This window comes from Mizuhopecten yessoensis, unplaced genomic scaffold (genome assembly GCF_002113885.1).
Source record: "Mizuhopecten yessoensis strain PY_sf001 unplaced genomic scaffold, ASM211388v2 scaffold9363, whole genome shotgun sequence".
Classification (NCBI taxonomy): domain Eukaryota; kingdom Metazoa; phylum Mollusca; class Bivalvia; order Pectinida; family Pectinidae; genus Mizuhopecten; species Mizuhopecten yessoensis.
In genome coordinates, this window is record NW_018408010.1 from 61,615 (window position 1) to 81,604 (window position 19,990).

The 19,990-nt window shown below is 35.2% G+C and overlaps 1 protein-coding gene across 1 annotated transcript; it reads left to right on the plus strand.

Moving 5' to 3' along the window:
* Positions 1-9,641: 9,641 nt before the first annotated feature.
* Positions 9,642-18,211, plus strand: LOC110457880 (40S ribosomal protein S21-like). Its single transcript, XM_021509330.1, has 6 exons — positions 9,642-9,696; positions 9,781-9,851; positions 12,467-12,530; positions 13,015-13,086; positions 17,509-17,564; positions 18,132-18,211. Exons 1-6 carry the CDS (start codon positions 9,661-9,663, stop codon positions 18,139-18,141), a joined length of 309 nt encoding a protein of 102 aa, XP_021365005.1. The 5' UTR covers positions 9,642-9,660; the 3' UTR covers positions 18,142-18,211.
* Positions 18,212-19,990: the final 1,779 nt, after the last annotated feature.

Below are 19,990 nucleotides of genomic sequence, written 5' to 3' on the forward strand. Positions count from 1 at the left end.
ACAAGACATATGTCTTTTGATTCAGTAAGTATTGGTATGTCTTACTTATTTCGATTTTATTATTAGACATCCACTCACTTTTGTACGATCTTCTTGCACAGTGTGGGGATGTCGAAAGTAATCTAGGTCCGACTACAGTTGACAAACATATAAGTATTGTACATTATAACATACGGAGCATTTTACCTAAAACTGATGTGTTGTATACTAAACTCAATATGTTTGACGTGCTGACATGAACTGAAACGTGGTTAAACCCCTTGAACGAGTCGTTGAACGGTCTAATTCAAGCTGATTTTTATTCACTTGTTTGCGCCCTTAACAACATCATAAATCAGTTTGACTTAAAGCAGTTTTAATAACCGAACCAACATATTTCACTGAAACCTCGAGATCTTTACTGATGTGTTCCTCGTTAGCAATGACAATATTATGGATCATTCCTACGTAGGTGATATTTTTCTTAATAGTAACCTTTTGATAACATTGTCCTATAAATGCTTATTTGAAATTTAAACGTTCACCAAATAGTAATTGCACTAAACGTCGTTTATGGTTGTATAAAGATTGTGATTTTAACGATTATCGTGATAAATTGAATAAAGTTATCTGGAACGAAACAGAAGCATTATCGATTTGATAACGACTATTTCCAAAGTAGCCTCAGACATCATACCGAATAAAGTCATAACATAACGGAAACACGATCCCCTCTGAATGCACAACACTATACGCAGATTGATCAGTACTAGGAAAAGAATTCATGCTAAAACTAAACATACACATACCTACAAAAACTCCTTCCTTCCAACCAATGTTTCACTGTGGAACAACCTACCCTCCACAATTAGAGAAAATCTTTCTGTGGCTGTCGTAAAAACTATCTTGATACAGACAGAAACAAATCGCCAAGCTATCGTTCCTATGGAAACCGTGAAGCCCATATGTATCATACCAGACTCCGATAATATTGCAGTAGCTTAACAGCACATCTCTCTGAGGTGATGATCCTTTTGTAAATGTGGTGACATTGAGGACAACTTCCGTTTTCTATTTGCATGGTAAATATATCTGGACATTGAATTATGATTTGAATACTGCTTCTTTACTCTGGGGAAGTCCAGACCTTACTGTTCAAGAAAACGAGGACATTATTTTGGCTGTACAAGAATTTATAAAGTCATAATTCCACTCGTATTTTTAATTGGAAAATGCATGGATGGGTGGGTGGATGGGTGGATGGGTGGATGGATGGATGTATCTGTACGATTGTATGTTAAACTTTGTAATTCTGAAACATATAAGATGAATCTACCTTAGTCTATACCTATACTCTATAAATGTCCTTCTTTACTTAAGCATGTCACTACTATTGTATATTTATGTTCTTACTAAACACAGGATTAATTCTGTATGTAAACATCAATTATATATGCTCAGTCAACTATCACAATGTACTTACTTGATTACAACGTAATTACCTTTACTAGAATTAGCCGTTTATTCTTATGTAAAATACTCGCCCATTCTCACTTATCATGTGCCATTAACCAAAAAGCATGTCTCATGATTCTTTTGTCACCTAAAACATAGCCTATACGTCAAAACTTTGATATGTTTTCCAAAAACAAACAAAAATGTTAATGAAAACGTACGGTAATTTTTTCATAAAGTGTACATGAACATCCATAATACAAGCATTTATTATCGGTGAATACAAGTTTTAAATATATTGGTATATCGACTAAAGGTAGCTTATATGCTCCAGCATGCAACTCTGTATTCGTGGTTTGTCCGTTAACATTTTAATAGAAACTGTACTCATTGTCGTCGGAACTTTTTTATAGCTTACACGACAAAACTGTAGTATAACATTGTTGTACAATGTGCAAATTTACAATCAAAATCGTTACGGCGTCAACAAGTCGTGTTCAAAAAGAACACGCCTACAAACCGAACGGTTGTTTTAGCGTGTCACTCACTGTAGCTGGCTCGTCGATTGGTCGATAGAACGTTTGAGGTCGTTGCCGTCCTTGCAATCAAAAGCAGTGTACAACATTGTATCTTTTTGGAGACTTGTTGTTTGCGCGCATTGTCAACTTACGATTACGCATACACGTATATGGAAATGTAAAATTTGCATTGCATGTACATGTGTCAAACCACGTGTCATGACTTGCATGTTTCGTTGCATGTGTACTGGTATTTATGATTACAAGAGGGCAAAAAGAAGATTATTACACATGCTTGAAAGCTGTCCATACCGGCCTCTGCCCCGAGAAGTAATAGCATAGAACGGTGCAAGATTCGACAACTCATTCAGTTAAATAACTTTCATATCTGCTGAAGTATATTTGTAAATTATATAATAACAATGATGTGCACGAAAACGATAACATTTTATTTTATAATAAAAGTAGATGTGCAATCGGCCCAAGAAACTGTCATTCAATGCAAAGAAGTACTTGTATGTATACAGTTTTATTTGAGAATATTGTCATGATAATTAAACTGTATTAAGCTTGAACAATTTAAAGGTAAGAATAATTACGAAAACAAGACATTCCTGATTTACGTTCCATGCGACGCCATTTATTTGGGTATCATTTTCAAAAGTCTATTTTATCAAAACTAATGAGAGTTTGGAGAAGAAATCTATTCAGAACCCTGTTGACTCTAACATATTTCAACTATGCTTATTTTCTGTCGATATTGATCGTTTATACCCAAACATTCGCCAAAATACCGGAAGTGTACAGTAACGCCGGTTCAACGGCCTACGTAACTCTGATGGTATTTCGCGTTCTTTTTATAAAACCACGCGCCCGAAATATAAAATTATGATAAAAATGTAACGTGGATAGTATCTTTTTAAGTAAAATGTACAAACATTTTTGGAACTGATAGTATAGTATTGTATAAAGAACATTGGTATTTAAGTAAAAAGTGTCCCGATTTGGGTACAGTGACGTTAGATAACCTGTGTGCCGATAGAACATTGTGTACCCACGAATATCAGCTGCAGTGTTACTCTCGATGGAGCGTATCCATGGAGATAATTCCCCGGAAAATTATACCTTATTGTTTTCATTTTTATTAAGTTTTTATTCAATATTGAATAAAAATTGCAATTACAATTGAAACTGTTTAGTTTTTATCAAGACAGAAATACTTATACCGGCAAATATATGTTGCCGGTATCAAAAAACATCAAGCATTTTTTGCATATTCTTACAATTTCGTTCCGTTGTATATGTTGTGAATACATATACGCACCCACAAGGACTTGGCACATTCCTATGACCCAGAATGAAAGGTGGTTTTTTTCACCCTGTGTCATAGGAACGTGTCAAGTCCCTGTGTACGCAATAGCATGTGGATATGTTCAACGAAACAGTCTAATATGGCAATTAATTGATATAGATATATATGCATGTGGCTTGAAACATTAACAAATATAAACGTTACATCTTGCACCGTTCTATGATATAACCTTTCAGTGCAGCGGCCGGTATGGGCAGCTTTCAAGCATTTGTAATGTTCTTCATTTTGCCCTCTTGTAATCATAAATACCATTATAGTTCACGAAAATGTGGATAAATACATATAAACAAAACATTCAAGTCGTGAGACATGGCTTGAAACATGTACATGCAATGCAAATTTTACATTTCCATATACGTGTATGCGTAATCATAAATTGACAAAGCGCGCAAACAACAAGTCTCTGAAAAAGATACAATGTTGTACACTGTTTTTGATTACAAGGACGACACCGACCTCAAACGTTCTATCAACCAATAGACGAGCCAGATACAGTGAGTGAACGCTGAAACAACCGTTCGGTTTGTAGGCGTGTTCTTTTTAAACACGATTTGTTAACGTCGTAACGATTTTGATTGTAAAGCGAATACAGAGTGAATTTAATTTTGCTGACATAAACAGTTTTGCGAACCAGAAACGTTATAAACAGATACGTTGTAAATGGTTCTATAATCGTAGCTTCTAACAAAGATACTCTAGATTCTAGTTTTGTTTCGTTGGATTTTGATGGGAACAATGAAATTAGACCTTTTACAAACTGTACTTGCATCTTTAATTTTCAAGGGGAAAATCTGTTCAAATCTTAGGAAATCTAAATGCATGAATGCATATATAATAATATTTAATCTGTGTACGTTATTATGGATGTTCAAATAAATGTAACTCCTATAAATGGATTTAAAGGGATTAATTAGTGAAAGGCTATTAAAGAAAAGGGTGGGATATGTGAGGATAAGGGATCACATCACTTGGAAAATATGTAACGTATATGTTCACTTTGGTCACGTTTCTGTTTTGGTGCATATGCATTATGACATTTGAGATAGGTGCATATATTTGATCACAAGTGACCATAACATCGATTTAAAGTTTGTTTTAGTGATAATTTTAAGTAGCACGAGTGTAACGCTTGACTCATAAAATGTGCAACGTATCTGTTGGAATAGTAACATAATTATCTGTCAAGGTTTTGAAAAGGAGTAACGATTGAAAAAAAGTGACATGTACGCTAGCGGACAAACTTTTTGCAGTATAAGTTAAAGCCGCCTTGGTGTTTAATTACGTCTGGATCTTTTGTGAAGTTGTTTTCAATATAAACGTTTGTTATAAAGTTACTTGTTCGAATTGTGTGAACAGATACGTTACGAGAACAAATCATATCCTTGTTTTAATGCAACATACCATAATAAAAAAAAATCTTCTCAAGTATAGATCAAAATAATAGTAGCTAATCGAAATAAGTACAAATAACATACATTGTACCTTTTCGATTGAAGATGCTGTAAAATTTGATTTGTATCTCTGGCTAGCAAGGTAACATACGTTACAATGTAATTCTCAACTTTAAAGAGATACAGGCGAGGTAGTATCTTTGTTGTGTTGCTGAAGAACGTAAATACTTTTCTAAAACTTAACCCATGCAAAGTGTTAACAAGTTTGAAGTTCAAAGAATGAAATAAATATTGTTTTTGAATACATTGGTTTTGAATTTTTTCCGTTCGAGACCAAATGACTATTATCATATACATTAAAAAAATGTGTAAGCATTTGTTGCAGAAATGTCTGTTTTTATGATACGGTCAATCTTGGATGCGCGAATATGGTAAATTTGAAGAAGAAAAATATCTTGTTTTGAAGAAGTACTGGATCACGTTTCTGTTTTACTGACAATGACCTGTTGGAAATGGACACTTCTGTTTTCAAAACTGGTGAATAGTAAACAGAACCCTTTCGGTTTATTATCCTACACATGTTACTTTTTGAGAAAAAAATAACAAACTGTTCACAATGCAAAGTTCATTTCCCACTTATACGGTATATGTAATGGCGCATGATAAGTGAGAATGAAAGTTATATCCACCAATGATCTACTTATCGGTTGTTTATTTTTTTGTCAGGAAGAGACACGAAGACGTGGAATTTTCAATTATTTTCACATCTGGATTTTGAACTTTTCGGAACATTTTCGGAAAACAAAATTTTAAAATTTGCGCCGCCATTTAACTGTAAAGAATGTACATGAATTTGTAACAAACATAAAGATTAGCTTTAAAACTTTATAAACTTATTGTCGCCTAAATTTAGGGTAAAGAATTTTAAAAAATCGTTTGCTTGATATCTAATTTTGAAAATAGTGATTCGAATTGTTAAATTAATTGAGGTTTGAGAAACTGTACCCGGATCGATAGAAAATTAACATATGAAAAGGTATAACAATGACACACATACACAGTCATACTTCCCGTGACACAACTGTTCAGTATCAATTACAAACATATACTATCATACTTCCCGTGACACAATTGTTCAGTATCAATTATAAACATACACAGTCATACTTCCCGTGACACTACTGTTCAGTATCAATTACAAACATACACAGTCATACTTCTCGTGACACAACTGTTCAGTATCAATTACACACATACACAGTCATACTTCCCGTGGCACAACTGTTCAGTATCAATTACACACATACACAGTCATACTTCTCGTGACCCAACTGTTCAGTATCAATTACAAACATATACTATCATCCTTCCCGTGACACAATTGTTCAGCATCAATTATAAACATACACAGTCATACTTCCCGTGACAATACTGTTCAGTATCAATTACAAACATACCCAGTCATACTTCCCGTGACACAACTGTTCAGGATCAATTACAAACAGACACTCATACTTCCCGTGACACAACTGTTCAGTATCAATTACAAACATACACTCATACTTCCCGTGACACAACTGTTCTGTATCAATCAAGGGCCAGATATATCGAACTCATACACCTAAACACTGCCCCATTTGGCCTTGGTGTGTTATAATCGTTAACTGGATATCCAAAAGCCCTGCGGTACCTTATTTGCTATTTGAATAACGAAAAAAATAAATTAATAACGAATAACGGGACAACTCGTTATTCGTTTTTCGTTTTTCGAACTCATACACCTAAACACTGCCCAATTTGGCCTTGGTGTGTTATAATCGGTAACTGGATATCCAAAAGCACTGCTGTACCTTATTTGCTATTTGAATAACGAAAAAAATAAATTAATAACGAATAACGGGAAAACTCGTTATTCGTTTTTCGTTTTTCGTTTTTCGAGCTCATGCGCTAAAACACTGCCGTAATTGACCTTGGCGTGTTAGAGTCGTTATCTGGATATCCAAAAAACACTAATGATTCTTAATTGGTATTTGAAAACCAAAAAAAAATTGAATAACGAATAACGGGAAAACTCGTTATTCGTTTTTCGTTTTTCGAACTCATACACCCAAACACTGCCCCATTTGGCCTTGATGTGTTATAATCGTTAACTGGATATCCAAAAGCACTGCTGTACCTTATTTGCAATTTGAATAACGAAAAAACAAAATTGAATAACGAATAACGGGAAAACTCGTTATTCGTTATTCGAATAACAAAAAAACGAAAAACGAATCCGGTGCTAACTTCACGGTGCCACGCAGGACTACGAATGGAGTGTTGTTCCTAAAATGGTGATTTATTTGCTAAAAATACTGCTCCATCTCCATTATGCATGTGTGGTGAAGTCGAAGACAATACACATTTTTTATTGGAATGTAACAGGTACGATCAAATAAGAAGACGCTACCTACAAGGTTTGCCCCATAATATTACTTTGGAGTTATTATTATTTGGAGATGATTCGTTTTCATTGGCTGAAAATAAGTTGACATTTCTAGCTGTACAAAATTATATACTTAAAACTGGCAGATTTTCTAAAACTGAATAATATGACATGTAAACTTGTACAATATATATCTTACCCCAACCACCTTACTCTAAGGAAGTTTAAGTTATTGTTATATCCATTAATTATTGGTATATATATATGCGTGTGTTGTGTGTATGAATGGTGTTATCACGTACTGAATATATTAGTTGCTGTTTAGTATACTTGGTGATAGGTTTACATAAGTGTCTGTGACACTTGTTCCTATTTCTCTCTGTCTTCTCTGTTCATTGTAATAACATGCTTGAACTGAAATTAAAAAAAAGTTTAAACTAATATCAATTACACATAAATTCACTTTCCTAAATACACACAATACATTCTTAACATAACTCCACTCACACCCTTATAGATACTCATCATGTAAGCATTATATATACCTATAATGATATAAACCATTATAGACCATATGTATTATCGATCTAACTATAGCTAACAACGATAAACATACACCTCTCACACAACTCTAAATAGACATAAATATAATCACACAACTATAAAAGATACTAGCATCTATAAATAGCCTCAGATGTAAGTAAAACTGGATTAATTTACAATAGGATGTTATATAGATGTAATTAAAAAAAGCTGTCAGATGTACAAGGAGTCTGTGTAGCTCAACATTGGTATTAAGATATCATGTGTAGCTAGCTAAGAGTAATACAGACATAATGTTACTTGCTAAGAGTAATCCAGACATAATGTAACTTGCTAACAGTTATACAGACATAATGTAACTTGCTAACAGTAATACAGACATAATGTAACTTGCTAACAGTAATACAGACATAATGTAACTTGCTAACAGTAATACAGACATAATGTAACTTGCTAACAGTAATACAGACATAATGTAACTTGCTAACAGTAATACAGACATAATGTAACTTGCTAACAGTAATACAGACATAATGTAACTTGCTAACAGTAATAACTACATCAGCCTTTTAAGGATGTACGTAGATACATTATCTATTATGAATTGATTATCATCAATGGAGAGTAAATGACGACCTTTAGTCAACATATTACCTGAAATGTAGCCAATTAAAAATAGATAATGACGTAGATGATTATAGAGAGGACGAGAAAAGAAGTAATTAAGAACGTCCTCAGGTTGATTTCAACAAGTAAATCGAGAGGTATCCATAAGGTGATCACAATACTTACCCCATTTCTTAGGTGACATAAAAATTAAAATAAGATTAAATTCACGAGGCTGGCACATATTACTAATTACATAATAATTATACAATACAATGATACAAGACTGTATCTGTAAGAACGTAAATATTCTAATGGTTGTTAGGGACAAAACGCTGAACAGCGTGCTTTCGGGTAGACAGGCGGTTCNAGGGGGTTCAAAAGGCGTTAAAAAACCCCCCCCCCCCCCCACCCCCCTCTTTTTACTAAAATGCTGTATCCACCGCAAGTAGTTGCCGCCGATCTAGGAGTCAATGGAGGGGCTTCAGGGCCGATGTAGGGGTCATCGGAGGGGCTTCAGGGCCGATCTAGGGGTAATCGGAGGGGCTTCAGGGCCGACAAGGGAGCATCAGGGGCATTGGCGCATGATAAGTGAAAATTAACGTACAATGTATACTTACAATGTACCTTCACTAGGTTTACCTCTTATACTTGTGTAAAAATATGACATGAGCTGCATTTACCCTCGTCTATACCTATACTGTGTACGTGGCACATTGTATATCATTATTGTTGTACGTTTACATTTGTATGTACTTATGAAAAACAGGATCAGTACTTGGACAGTAACATTATTGGTTGACACCAGCATTCCTTGATCTGTATAACCAGGATCACTCTACTATATATCTATATCCATCACTAATTAGGAGATGGTTTTACATAAGCTCAGCTTGTTACCAAATCATCTTGCATACTTTTGATTTATTGTACTACCTTATTCGTCAATAAATATTGTTTAAACTAAATTCACTACACACTTTCCTTTTGTTTTATACTGAGTTATGACTTCTGGACACATCTCAATCTTGGCAATTTCAAATACCTTTCTGTCTTAAGTGAATCAATAGGTGCAAGGCACCCTTTATATTCTATAAGTATATTAATAATAAGACGTTAATGGTTAATATTGTATATTATATATCAGAGGCAGATCCAGAATTGCAACATTACATTTATCAAATGCTTCTTTTTATTTCTGTACGATCTGTCCTGTATCACACACATCCACTTACTACAGAGACGTATAATACATGTATTATACGTCTCTGCTTACTAGAAACATCTCATTATTGTAACATGCAGCCAAACTTTAACGTGTTGATAGAGTTAACTCCCATCACCCACACTGATGCATTGTGGTACAGAAACATGTGCTTCCTTTTTCATTCGCCATTTGCTCGCGAGGTAACATATCATAGAGATCTGAGACAATTTTAAGAATAAAGTTGCCTTTCGTCACTGTTCTATTTGTTTCGTTGTTTATTCCAGGTTATCAACCACCAAATCAGCATGCAGAACGAAGGTGGAGAGTTCGTGGATATGTACATCCCAAGGAAATGGTAATTTCGACGCGCTCAAATTTTAATCGAACTGGTACCATCCATACACAAGGGCTTGTCACGGCTTGGATCACTTCAAATAATCGTTTTTATTGGCAAGCACTTATCTTTAGATACACAGATATATAAACGGTTAGAGGTCTTACCATAAGGGTTAGCAAATACACTGTTTTCAAACTGCCGACTTTGACTATACATGTATATGAAGGGGGGGGGGGGGGTATTTAATGAGTACTACTAAAACATTTTGATTTTGATCGCTGCCAATCGCCACGATATCAAAGTACTGTCCTCGAATTGTGATATAATATAAAACTATAAGCACACAATCATGGTCTTAACATTTGATATATCCCATTCAAGTAATTATATAATCTATCTGTGGTATCTTCTTACAAAGCTTTTGTGGCTTCAACAAGTGACATTTGGGAATCTGATATTTGAAGCTTCATGTGAGAATCTTTAACTTTTTGAGGACTCCCTATATTTCTTTATAATGGGGGCCATCAAATTTTGAAAAAAATTATGTTCAGGACTAGTCTTTAAGAAAATCTACGAACATGATGTCATTGATGGTCAACATTTTCAGGGGGTTTGTCATAAGAACAATTTTCTCATTGTGAGCGTGTGGTTAAAATTGAAAGGCCACCATTACCACGAGGTGGACTTGAGATTTTATCCAATTGCTCGCGATGAGAAAAAATTTCTCCTGACAAACCCTGAAAACATAGTGCGATCCTTTTATATATCTCCATTAATAAAAAGTCAACCAAACACTGTATTTACTATTTTCCAAATGATGTCTAGCCTCATTGGTAATCAATCTCAAATTGGTCTGTGACAAACGTAAACAAATAGAAGATTTGTGTGGAAGAATACCATGAACCTTAAAACTAGGTCAAATAATTTTAGCTCACCTGGCACGAAGGGCCAAGTGAGCTTTTCCCATGCCGCAGCGTTCGTCGTCCGTCAACTTTTTCCTTCAAAACGCTACTAGTCCTGAACGGCTCAGAGGATTTGGACCAAATTTGATCTGGAGCATCATTGGCCAAAGGGTTCTCAGTTTTGTATAAATGGTGGGTATGGTCCCCCTGGGGGAAAATAGGTAAATTTTTAAAAATCTTTTTCTTCTCAACCAATAGAAGGATTTTGACCAAATTTGTCCTAGAGCATCTTTGTACAAAGGAGCTAAAGTTTGTATAAACGGGGGGTGTGGCCCCTCTGGGGGCGGAGGGGCAGTGCCCAATAGGGGGAATAGAGTTTTTTTTTCCTCCTGCTATACAAGTGAAAGGGTTTAAACCAAATGCAGTCTGAAGCATGCTTAGGGACAAAAGAATCAATTTTGTATAAATTGAGGTGTGTGGGGCCCATTAGGGGAAATAGAGGAAAACATCAAAGATCCTTCTCCTTTTGTACCGAAGAAGGGATTTTGACCAAATTTGGTCTGGAGCATCATTAGCCAAAGGGTTCTCAGTTTTGTATAAACAGTTTTGTATGGTCCCCCTGGGGGCAGAGGGGCGGGGCCAAATAGGGGGAAAATAGGTAAATCTTTAAAACTCTTCTTCTCGACCAATAGAAGGATTTTGAACAAATTTGTTCTAGAGCATCTTTGGACAAAGGAGCCTCAATTTTGTATAAACGAAGGGTGTGGCCCCTGTGAGGGCATAAGGGCGGGGCCCAATAGGGGAAAAAGAGGATATTTTTTTTCTCCTACTATACAAGTGAAGGGATTTAAATCAAACGCAGTCTGAAGCATGCTTAGGGACAAAAGAATCCATTTTGTTTAAACTGAGGTGTGTGGACCCCCTTCTTTGGGGCAGATGAGTGGACCCATTAGTGAAAACAGAGAAAAACATTAAAGATCCTTCTCCTTCTGTACCGTTGAAGGGATTTTAACCTAACCAAACTTGTTCTAGAGAATCTTTGGGCAAAGGGAATTGAATATTTATAAATGGAAGATGTGCCCCCCCTCAAACCAGGCAGAGGAGCTGGGCCCAATAGGGGAAAAAGAGAAAAATATTTTCCCTTCTGTACAAATGAAGGGATTTAAATATGTGGTCTGAAGCATGCTTGGGGGGGAAAAAACTCGATTTGTTTGATTTGTATAAAAGGTGCATGTGAGGCCCTATAGGGGAAATAGAGGGAAATTGGGACATAACATGGAAACTCATTTTCTTGGTGTCTTTCCCACCAGAACAGATTTATATGTAGTTCTTCTTGAAACTTTGTTTCTTGTTCTCCTTTGATAAACCTGAATGGTACTCAGCAGGTTTTAAATTGAAAAATAAAATACCAGGTGAGCTATTAAGGCCCCTGGGCCTCTTGTTTGTTAAAACTATCTTATCATCAATGGCTTTTCCATCTGCACTTTTACGCTTTAAATGTTGCTATCCTCACATTATGTTTTTGTAACTTCCTTACGTTCCCAAGTCGTTCTAAACTTCTTATCTGCTATGGGTAGGTGGTATAAAGTAGTATATAGATGAAAATTTGGAATTACCATACTGTTTACAGCATGCATTTGAGCATTAATCAAAGCCTTGATACATTACGCTTGTGTTATATAAATATATAATAGTAGTTTATTCTTAACTTTAATATAACATATGTTACAGTTCTGCCAGTAACAGAATTATTGCTGCTAAAGACCATGCTTCTATCCAGCTGAACATTGCTGATGTAAGTATAAGATGTGTCTAGAAATTGAATAATGGTTTAAAACATTTGGCATTGCTGATGTTAGTATAGGATGGGTCTAGAAATTCAATAATAGTTTAAAACATTTGGCATTGCTGATGTAAGTATAGGATGTGTCTAGAAATTCAATGGACATTTAGTAAAGGTCCAAAAAAAATATGAAATCTTTTTGTTTTCAAGACACTTCTGACCGGTATTTGTATTTCATGTAAACATGATACTTTATACACTTCAGTATGTAGGCTTCCATCTTTCCTTTGTATCTAAAACCAAATTCATATATTGTAGAAAGGTTATATATATATTGTTTTCCTATTTAAAAAATGATCCCATCTGCACTGTATCAGTCAAATGATGCAAGGAGACCCTCTAAATGATTTCATATGGATCTGCCGAAAGGAAAAACTGGATAAAAGATTGTGTAACTGTATTCACACACATGACATGTATGGTGTTGTTTTGTCAGGTTGACGAGACCACTGGACGTATGACTGGTACAAACACAACCTACGCCATCTGTGGCACAATCAGGAGGATGGTAAGTTGAAGACTCAGCACTGACGGTTATCCTTTCAGGAAGCCCGGAGTAATATGTCAACCCTCTTGTTATACAACAAATCGTTTTTGTGTCGCCTGCAACGCGAGACGACATATAGGTATTACTTTGTCGGTGGCGTCGTCCGAAAAAAGGTTTCCATGCGAAAATTGAGTTCCCTTGGGTTGATTGAACTCAAACTTGGTACACATATTGCATACCAATGTAACTCGGACAACTTCGCATTCCAGAAGTCTACATGAATTTTTGGTGAAGTAATTTTGTATGGTTATGCTAGAAGCAATACTATTCAACATATATTACAGGGTTTTCTGCCGAGTTTCATTTGAAGCGTTTTGGCATATCACACTTGACATAGCAATGCTGTTCATCATTTTTGTCGTTAATTTTTGTTTGTTTACGAGATTACTCAAGCCCGAACACTTTCCTCACTAAAAGTGCTGAGCAGGCGACACAATAAGTTTTCAAGATTTGCAATTTATTGAGAAAGATTGAAGAAATTTCAATACAAATAGCTTGTAACTGACGCTAGAAGTAAGTTAGATGCTAAACAAAATAAAGGGCTTTACATTGAAGTTTTTAAAATGTACTACCAGTCCATAAGAACGGTGTATAAAAGACTGATTCCTTGTGGGAAATACAAAAGTTTGTTTTTTGGGGGGTAGAAAAAAGAACACTTCCCTTTTCTAGAGGAAGCACACTACCAATTACCAGTACAGAATTAAATGTAGGATACTGTGTTGCTTAGTTACAGTGAGATCTCAAAATGTGGAGGCAAAGTTCAACAGGATATAAACATAGTCAAGCACTCAAATGTATGGCTTTTTCTTGACAAAACCAGTTAGGTAAATTTAATCTTCTATGAAGAAAACAATTTATTATACACGAAGCTTTATATGATTTTGACTTTTGGTGCTGATTCTGAAGTTTTGAAAGAAGTACAGCACTAAAACTTTCATGTTGTATACTTATGGTATCATTAATCGCATTCAAATTGGGTATGCTTGGACGGCAATTAACAAGAATAGATAAAGGACTGTACTGTCAAGTGTAACCCAAACAGGACACTTTTCAATGAAACATTGATGGTTTTTACACCATAATAAAATGCCAAAATGTAAGTTCATTTTTAGCTCGCCTATTCGAAAGATAGGGGGGCTAATGTAGTCACCCCGGCGTCAGCGTCCGGAAACCTTCAAACGTTAAAGTTTTTAGGCAAGTTTTTTGCAGACAGTGTTGGATCATCACACTCAATACACAGTTGTCTATTATGATTTTAGGTCATTTATATCGAGTGTAAGCAATGTGCTGGACCATATTTTAATATTTTATGGCCCAAAAACAGCTTCATTGGACTTAATTAATGTTTTGGGGTAAGCTTGAGGTTAAAGTTTTTGGGCAAGTTTTGTTGGGTAGTGTTGGACCACCACCATCAATAGGCTGTTGTCTATTATAAGGTTGAAGTATTTGTATTGAGTGTAAGCAATGTGTTGAACCATATTTTTATATTTCCGCATCCAAAAACAGCTTTATTGGACTTATTTAATTTCTTAACAATCACTTTACATAGATGTTTCTTCACATTTAACAGTCCTTGAAATATCCTAGTGGTAAGTGAGGTGTCAAATAAAATGACAGGCACTATATCAACGTTTTACTCTACATGTGGAGTTGATGCTGTTTGACGGCCCTTCACAGTATTCCAGTAAATGCTAATGTGTTTCTATTGATAGTTGCAGTATTATAATAACATACATAGGAGAGCTATGCTGTTCTCCGACAGCTCTTGTTCATAAATAGATATCATCCACTTTCTATTACAAGTTGATATTTCTGGCACATGGTTCTCTAGATAAAATACAAAATACTGTTAGGGTCATATAAACTCTTGAACAGGTAAATATAACTGTACCCTAAAATAGACACTTTAGTTTTTTGGCTAATATGGGGATAAATGATTAATATAAGCAAGAAACTTGCACATGGTTCAACTATTTTAGGGATGTTCTGAAAACCGGTAATTATCTTCTCCAAACTTGGATAAGCCTTGAAAAAGAGTAAGCATCTGCAAATGATATCCATATATAGCTAGCATTGCATGGCATGTAAAGGAAGAAAGTTACATTTAAATAAATTATTAACAAAATATCCATCTGACCATAAGGAACAGCCAATAAAGCTGATATACATTTTAATTTGATGTAAAAGTATCCTGAAGTTAAAACTACAGGCATACAAATGTTTGTTTGAATTGCCGTGCCAATTCCGAATTCTTTGGCCACTTTCCAACAAGTGTTCCATGTTGAGAACTAGGCTATTTTGGGTACATTGATGTCAACTTTAGAAAAAGGTCAATCTTGAAGACGCTTTGCAATTATGGAAATTTGAGATCAATTTAATGTATGGTTGACTTTCGCCACAGCCAAGTATAACATGCTTATATAATTATGTACTACAGTACTTGCTTATCAATGACCACTCCATATACCAACTGACACAAATCTGAATGTCTAAAAAGTACAAGATTGGCACTTACGCATGATGACATGTCATATCAGATATTGTGACATAAAATATTAATGGGGATTATTCCTCTGTAACCAGGCTTTTCAGTAACTTCCATTTGACCAATTCTACCGGCCAGCTTTTATAAATATGAGATCTGAACTGGTCATTTTGGCCCGCTGCCTGTACATCGTCAACAAAATGGCCGCCATGAATTTTTGAAATTTTTGGGAATTTAAATTCTCAAGGTGTTCGCTAAAGATAGCCAATGTCACTTATCCTATTTTCCATGTTTTATAGATATTTTCCAATGCATTCCAAATTTGGCATGTAGGTGTATGATGGTACCTCGAACTCAACCATGACATTCGTTTTCTAATTAGACAAAATGGCTGCCATATACTGGCTTCTGATTGGTCGTAATTCAGATATTGTTTGATTTTTGTGAAAATTGGTTTACAGGGGTATTAGGGGACTGCTAATTTAATCACATAGGTTATGTTGCCATATCAACCACATGGATGCTTCTGATTGGTCGAAATTTAGGTAGTGTTCGATTTTGATGACAATCGATATATAGGGGTATTAAAGGACTGCAAATTCAATCGCATACTTTCACTGCCATAAAAACCACACAGAGGCTTCTTCTAATTGGTTGCAATTTAGAAATTGTTCAATTTCGCTTAAATTTAGTATGTAGGTGTATGAAGGCATTGCGATCATTTTCTGATGCATCTTTGCGACTATGGGGTAGATATTGTTTGATTTTGATGAAATTGGTATATAGTGGTATAAGGGAACTGCGAATTCAACCGCATAGGTTTTGTTGCTATAGCAACCTCATAGCAACCACACAGAGGCTTCTAATTGGTCGAAATTTAGATATTGTTTGATTTTTATGAAAATTGGTAGATATGTGTATTAGGGGACTGCATAGGTTTTGTTGCCATAGTAACTATATAGCAACCACACAGGCTTCTGATTGGTCGAAATTTCTATCTTGTTTTTTTTTTAATGAAAATTGGTATATAGGGGTATTAGGGAACTGCAAATTAAACTGCATAGGTTTCGTTGCCATACTAACATCATGACGGCTTCAGATTGGTCGAAATTGTTCGATTTCACTCAAATTTAGTATGAAGGTGTTTTATGCCATAGTGTCATTTCCTGATGTATCTCTCGACTATGCGAATTATTTCCATGTGATTTGTGTGTTGTATGTTAATTAATATGCAAAAGTAAACTATATCTAAACAATTACTAATTGTAATGGGGGACCCAAACTGCCCCCATAGTCGCAAAAAAAGTTTTATATGAACTAATTGACATACAAAAAAATGACCCTACCCATGACCAAAAAAATCTATTCTCTAGTGTTTATTATAATATATGTCCATTGATAATGGCACATGTATTAAGAAACTGAGTCAAACATCATAACATTAGCGTACAAAATATACCAAACTAAAAGGATTATTTAATTTTATATATTCAGTAAAATTATTATTAAAAAATAAATTATTTCTAAAACTCTTTGAAAAAACTGTTAAAGTAAAATTAAATTAAATTAAAAATGACTATAAAACTACATTTTTATGCAAGCCTAGCTCTGTAACTAACATTTTAAATCATTTGAACTCTTATGATAAAACATGCATGTTAGTATAAGTTCTCCCTAGGCAGTTAAGTTAGCAGCATGGTCAAGATATTTTCCTTATTTTCTTGATAACTGTACCATGTTATTATTCAAAGTACTTTTGTAATTATAGTTTTATCAAAATTCCCCATGCTGCATGAATTTAATCTTGCAATCCTCCTTAAACTTAGCTATATTTGATATTTTTAGGGGAATGTTGTACATATTCACATTTTCACAAATGTTTTTCTTTTTCTTTTTAGGGAGAGTCTGATGACTCCATCAACAGGTTGGCCAAGAAGGACAGCATCCTTACTAAGTAAGTACTGTGAAGTCAGGACTTGGAAGTAGACTGAAGCAGTTGTCCAGTGTTTGGTTGGGGGTAGGGAGGGAAACATGGAACACATGTTAAATCAGACTAGCCAAATCACACTAGCTGTCAAATATTGTAAGCTTTCAAAATTGTAACTGCAGGGTATAGCTACTAAACAAGTGACAAGAACTGTTCAGTTTCCATATTTTTGACATGTACTTGCATGTAAAATGAAGACTTGTGTGCGAAGAATGCAATGGTGTAGACAGTGTATAAATTGATGAGTAGGGACTGCTTCGCCACCTTATTTCAGGTTGTGATGTCCGGGCAGGATAATGTTACTCGTGAAATATTTAAAAATAGATAAATCGGATAAGAACAGTTCCCTTTATTATACACAATAGCCACCTGGAAATCACAAATTCAGTGTTTTATATGTCTTTATCACTGAAACATGAAAATAGTTACCTACTGAGCTGTACACAGTAAAATGTAGAGCATTTTGTAGTAGATGTATGTGAATATTTACCCCTATTTTACTTTGTAATTCATAATTTGTTTTTCCATTTTCAGGAACTTCTGAGTGATGGGATGTGTGCTACAATCGACTTTTTTCTTGTAAATACAACTGAATAAAGTCAAAAGTAGGGAGAGGATTGTCTGTGTTGTGTGTAATGAGCATCGCACAAAGATTACGCAGACAAAATCGAAATCTGTCGAGCACTGCAAATCATGCCATTTTTTTGCATTTGTCCCTGAATGAATTATGTTGAAATATATATACCTCTCTCAAAAAAGAAGTGATTCACTCACAGGTGCTTGAATAGATTTGTCTCTCGACTTTCAAGAATATGAACTCTTAAGGATGGCTAATACTGCTTGTAGCAGACCAACAGGTTTTGTGGTGCACATGTAGTAGTTATAGTACTAGTCTTGCTCAAGTCTTTAAGAGGTATAGGGAGATTGGTGATTACCACTTAATTTCAACTGGAATCTTAACATAAGCTGCTTGAAGTTAATGCTGTTGAACACATAATGTCTGAACCATGCTAAATTGCATCTATCAAATTTCAGCCATTGTGAGGTTCCCATTTTTCTTAAAAAAAAAAATACACGTTGATAAATGATTTTATGGTACATAGGAAGTTTGTCTAAATTTCACAAGCTACCAAATTGTCACCTGTATATTCACATCAAGGGTTTTGTACTAATGTAAGAAAAATGAACGTTTTTATTGATGACAGCATTTTACTCATATTTAGACATTTGTTGAGTTAGGAATTTAAAGGGAGATAACTCAAATACAAACTATACTTAAAAGATACCCACACATGTATTCCCAAAAACTTTAACCAGCATTAGAAACTGTTTTTCCGGCATGACAATAGCACAATAGCAGTGGTGAATTATTTCTGAAAAGTCAACGAAATCTTGCAGGACGTAAATGAAAAAAGTAAATAAAGATAAAATAGACCAAAGAGTTCCGAGTGTACAATATATGCCGGCTTTGAACCCTAGACATTGGATTGTTATTCTTTCGCTCTAACCGACTGAGCTATACTTATATCTAAAACGAAATCAAGGGTAGGTAACTGCATATACAAAAGTTGTTCAAATCAATGGCCCTAACCCATGTTCAAGTACACATGGGTCAAATATGATTAATTTTTTTAAACAAACCTCTGAAGAATAACGGTGAGGCCAATAATGTAATTTTGCCAGCTTTATGCTTGGATGCAGGGCAACCAAGTTTATAAAAATGAATGACATTGACTAATATTTAAGGTCGTAGGTCAAATATGTTTAGAATATTTTAATGGCTTCTTTTGAATATCCAAAAGGCCCAGGATGATATGTGGACAGTAGTGTGCAAGGCTACCAAGTTTGTAAAATTAAATTGATTTATTAGCTCACCTGGTCTGAAGGACCAAGGTGAGCTTATGCCATACTGTGGCGTCCGTCGTCCGTCTGTCCGTCCGTACGTCAACAATTTCTTTAAACGACTTCTTCTTAACCACTGGTTGGAATTAAACTAAATTTGACTGGAAGCATCCCTAGGTGGTAGGGATTCAAAATTGTACAAATGGTGGGGCTGAGGGGTGGGGCCAAAAGGGGTCAATTTGCCCATATTGCTTTAAGCGACTTCTTCTCTGGAACTAAGAAGTGGATATCAAACATATTTGACTGGAAGCATCCCTAGGTGGTGGTGATTAAAAATTGAACAAATGTTTGGGCTGACTCCCCAGGGGGCTGAGGGGCGGGGCAAAAAGGGGGCAATTTTGCTATATTGCCACAAACGACTTCTCCTGTAGAACTGTGCACTGGATATCAATCATATTTGATCAAAAGCATTCCTGAGAGGCAGGGATTTAAAATTGTACAAATGGTGTGGCTGACCCCCCAGGGGGCTGAGGGGCAGGGCCAAAAAGGGT

Bases quoted from the DNA above. Each gene is read 5' to 3' on its own strand.
- LOC110457880 (XM_021509330.1), top strand. From the start codon at position 9,661: ATGTGCTTCCTTTTTCATTCGCCATTTGCTCGCGAG. The intron at 9,852-12,466 runs GTAATTTCGACG...CATATGTTACAG, and splicing joins ATGTACATCCCAAGGAAATG to TTCTGCCAGTAACAGAATTA. The intron at 13,087-17,508 runs GTAAGTTGAAGA...TTTTCTTTTTAG, and splicing joins GTGGCACAATCAGGAGGATG to GGAGAGTCTGATGACTCCAT.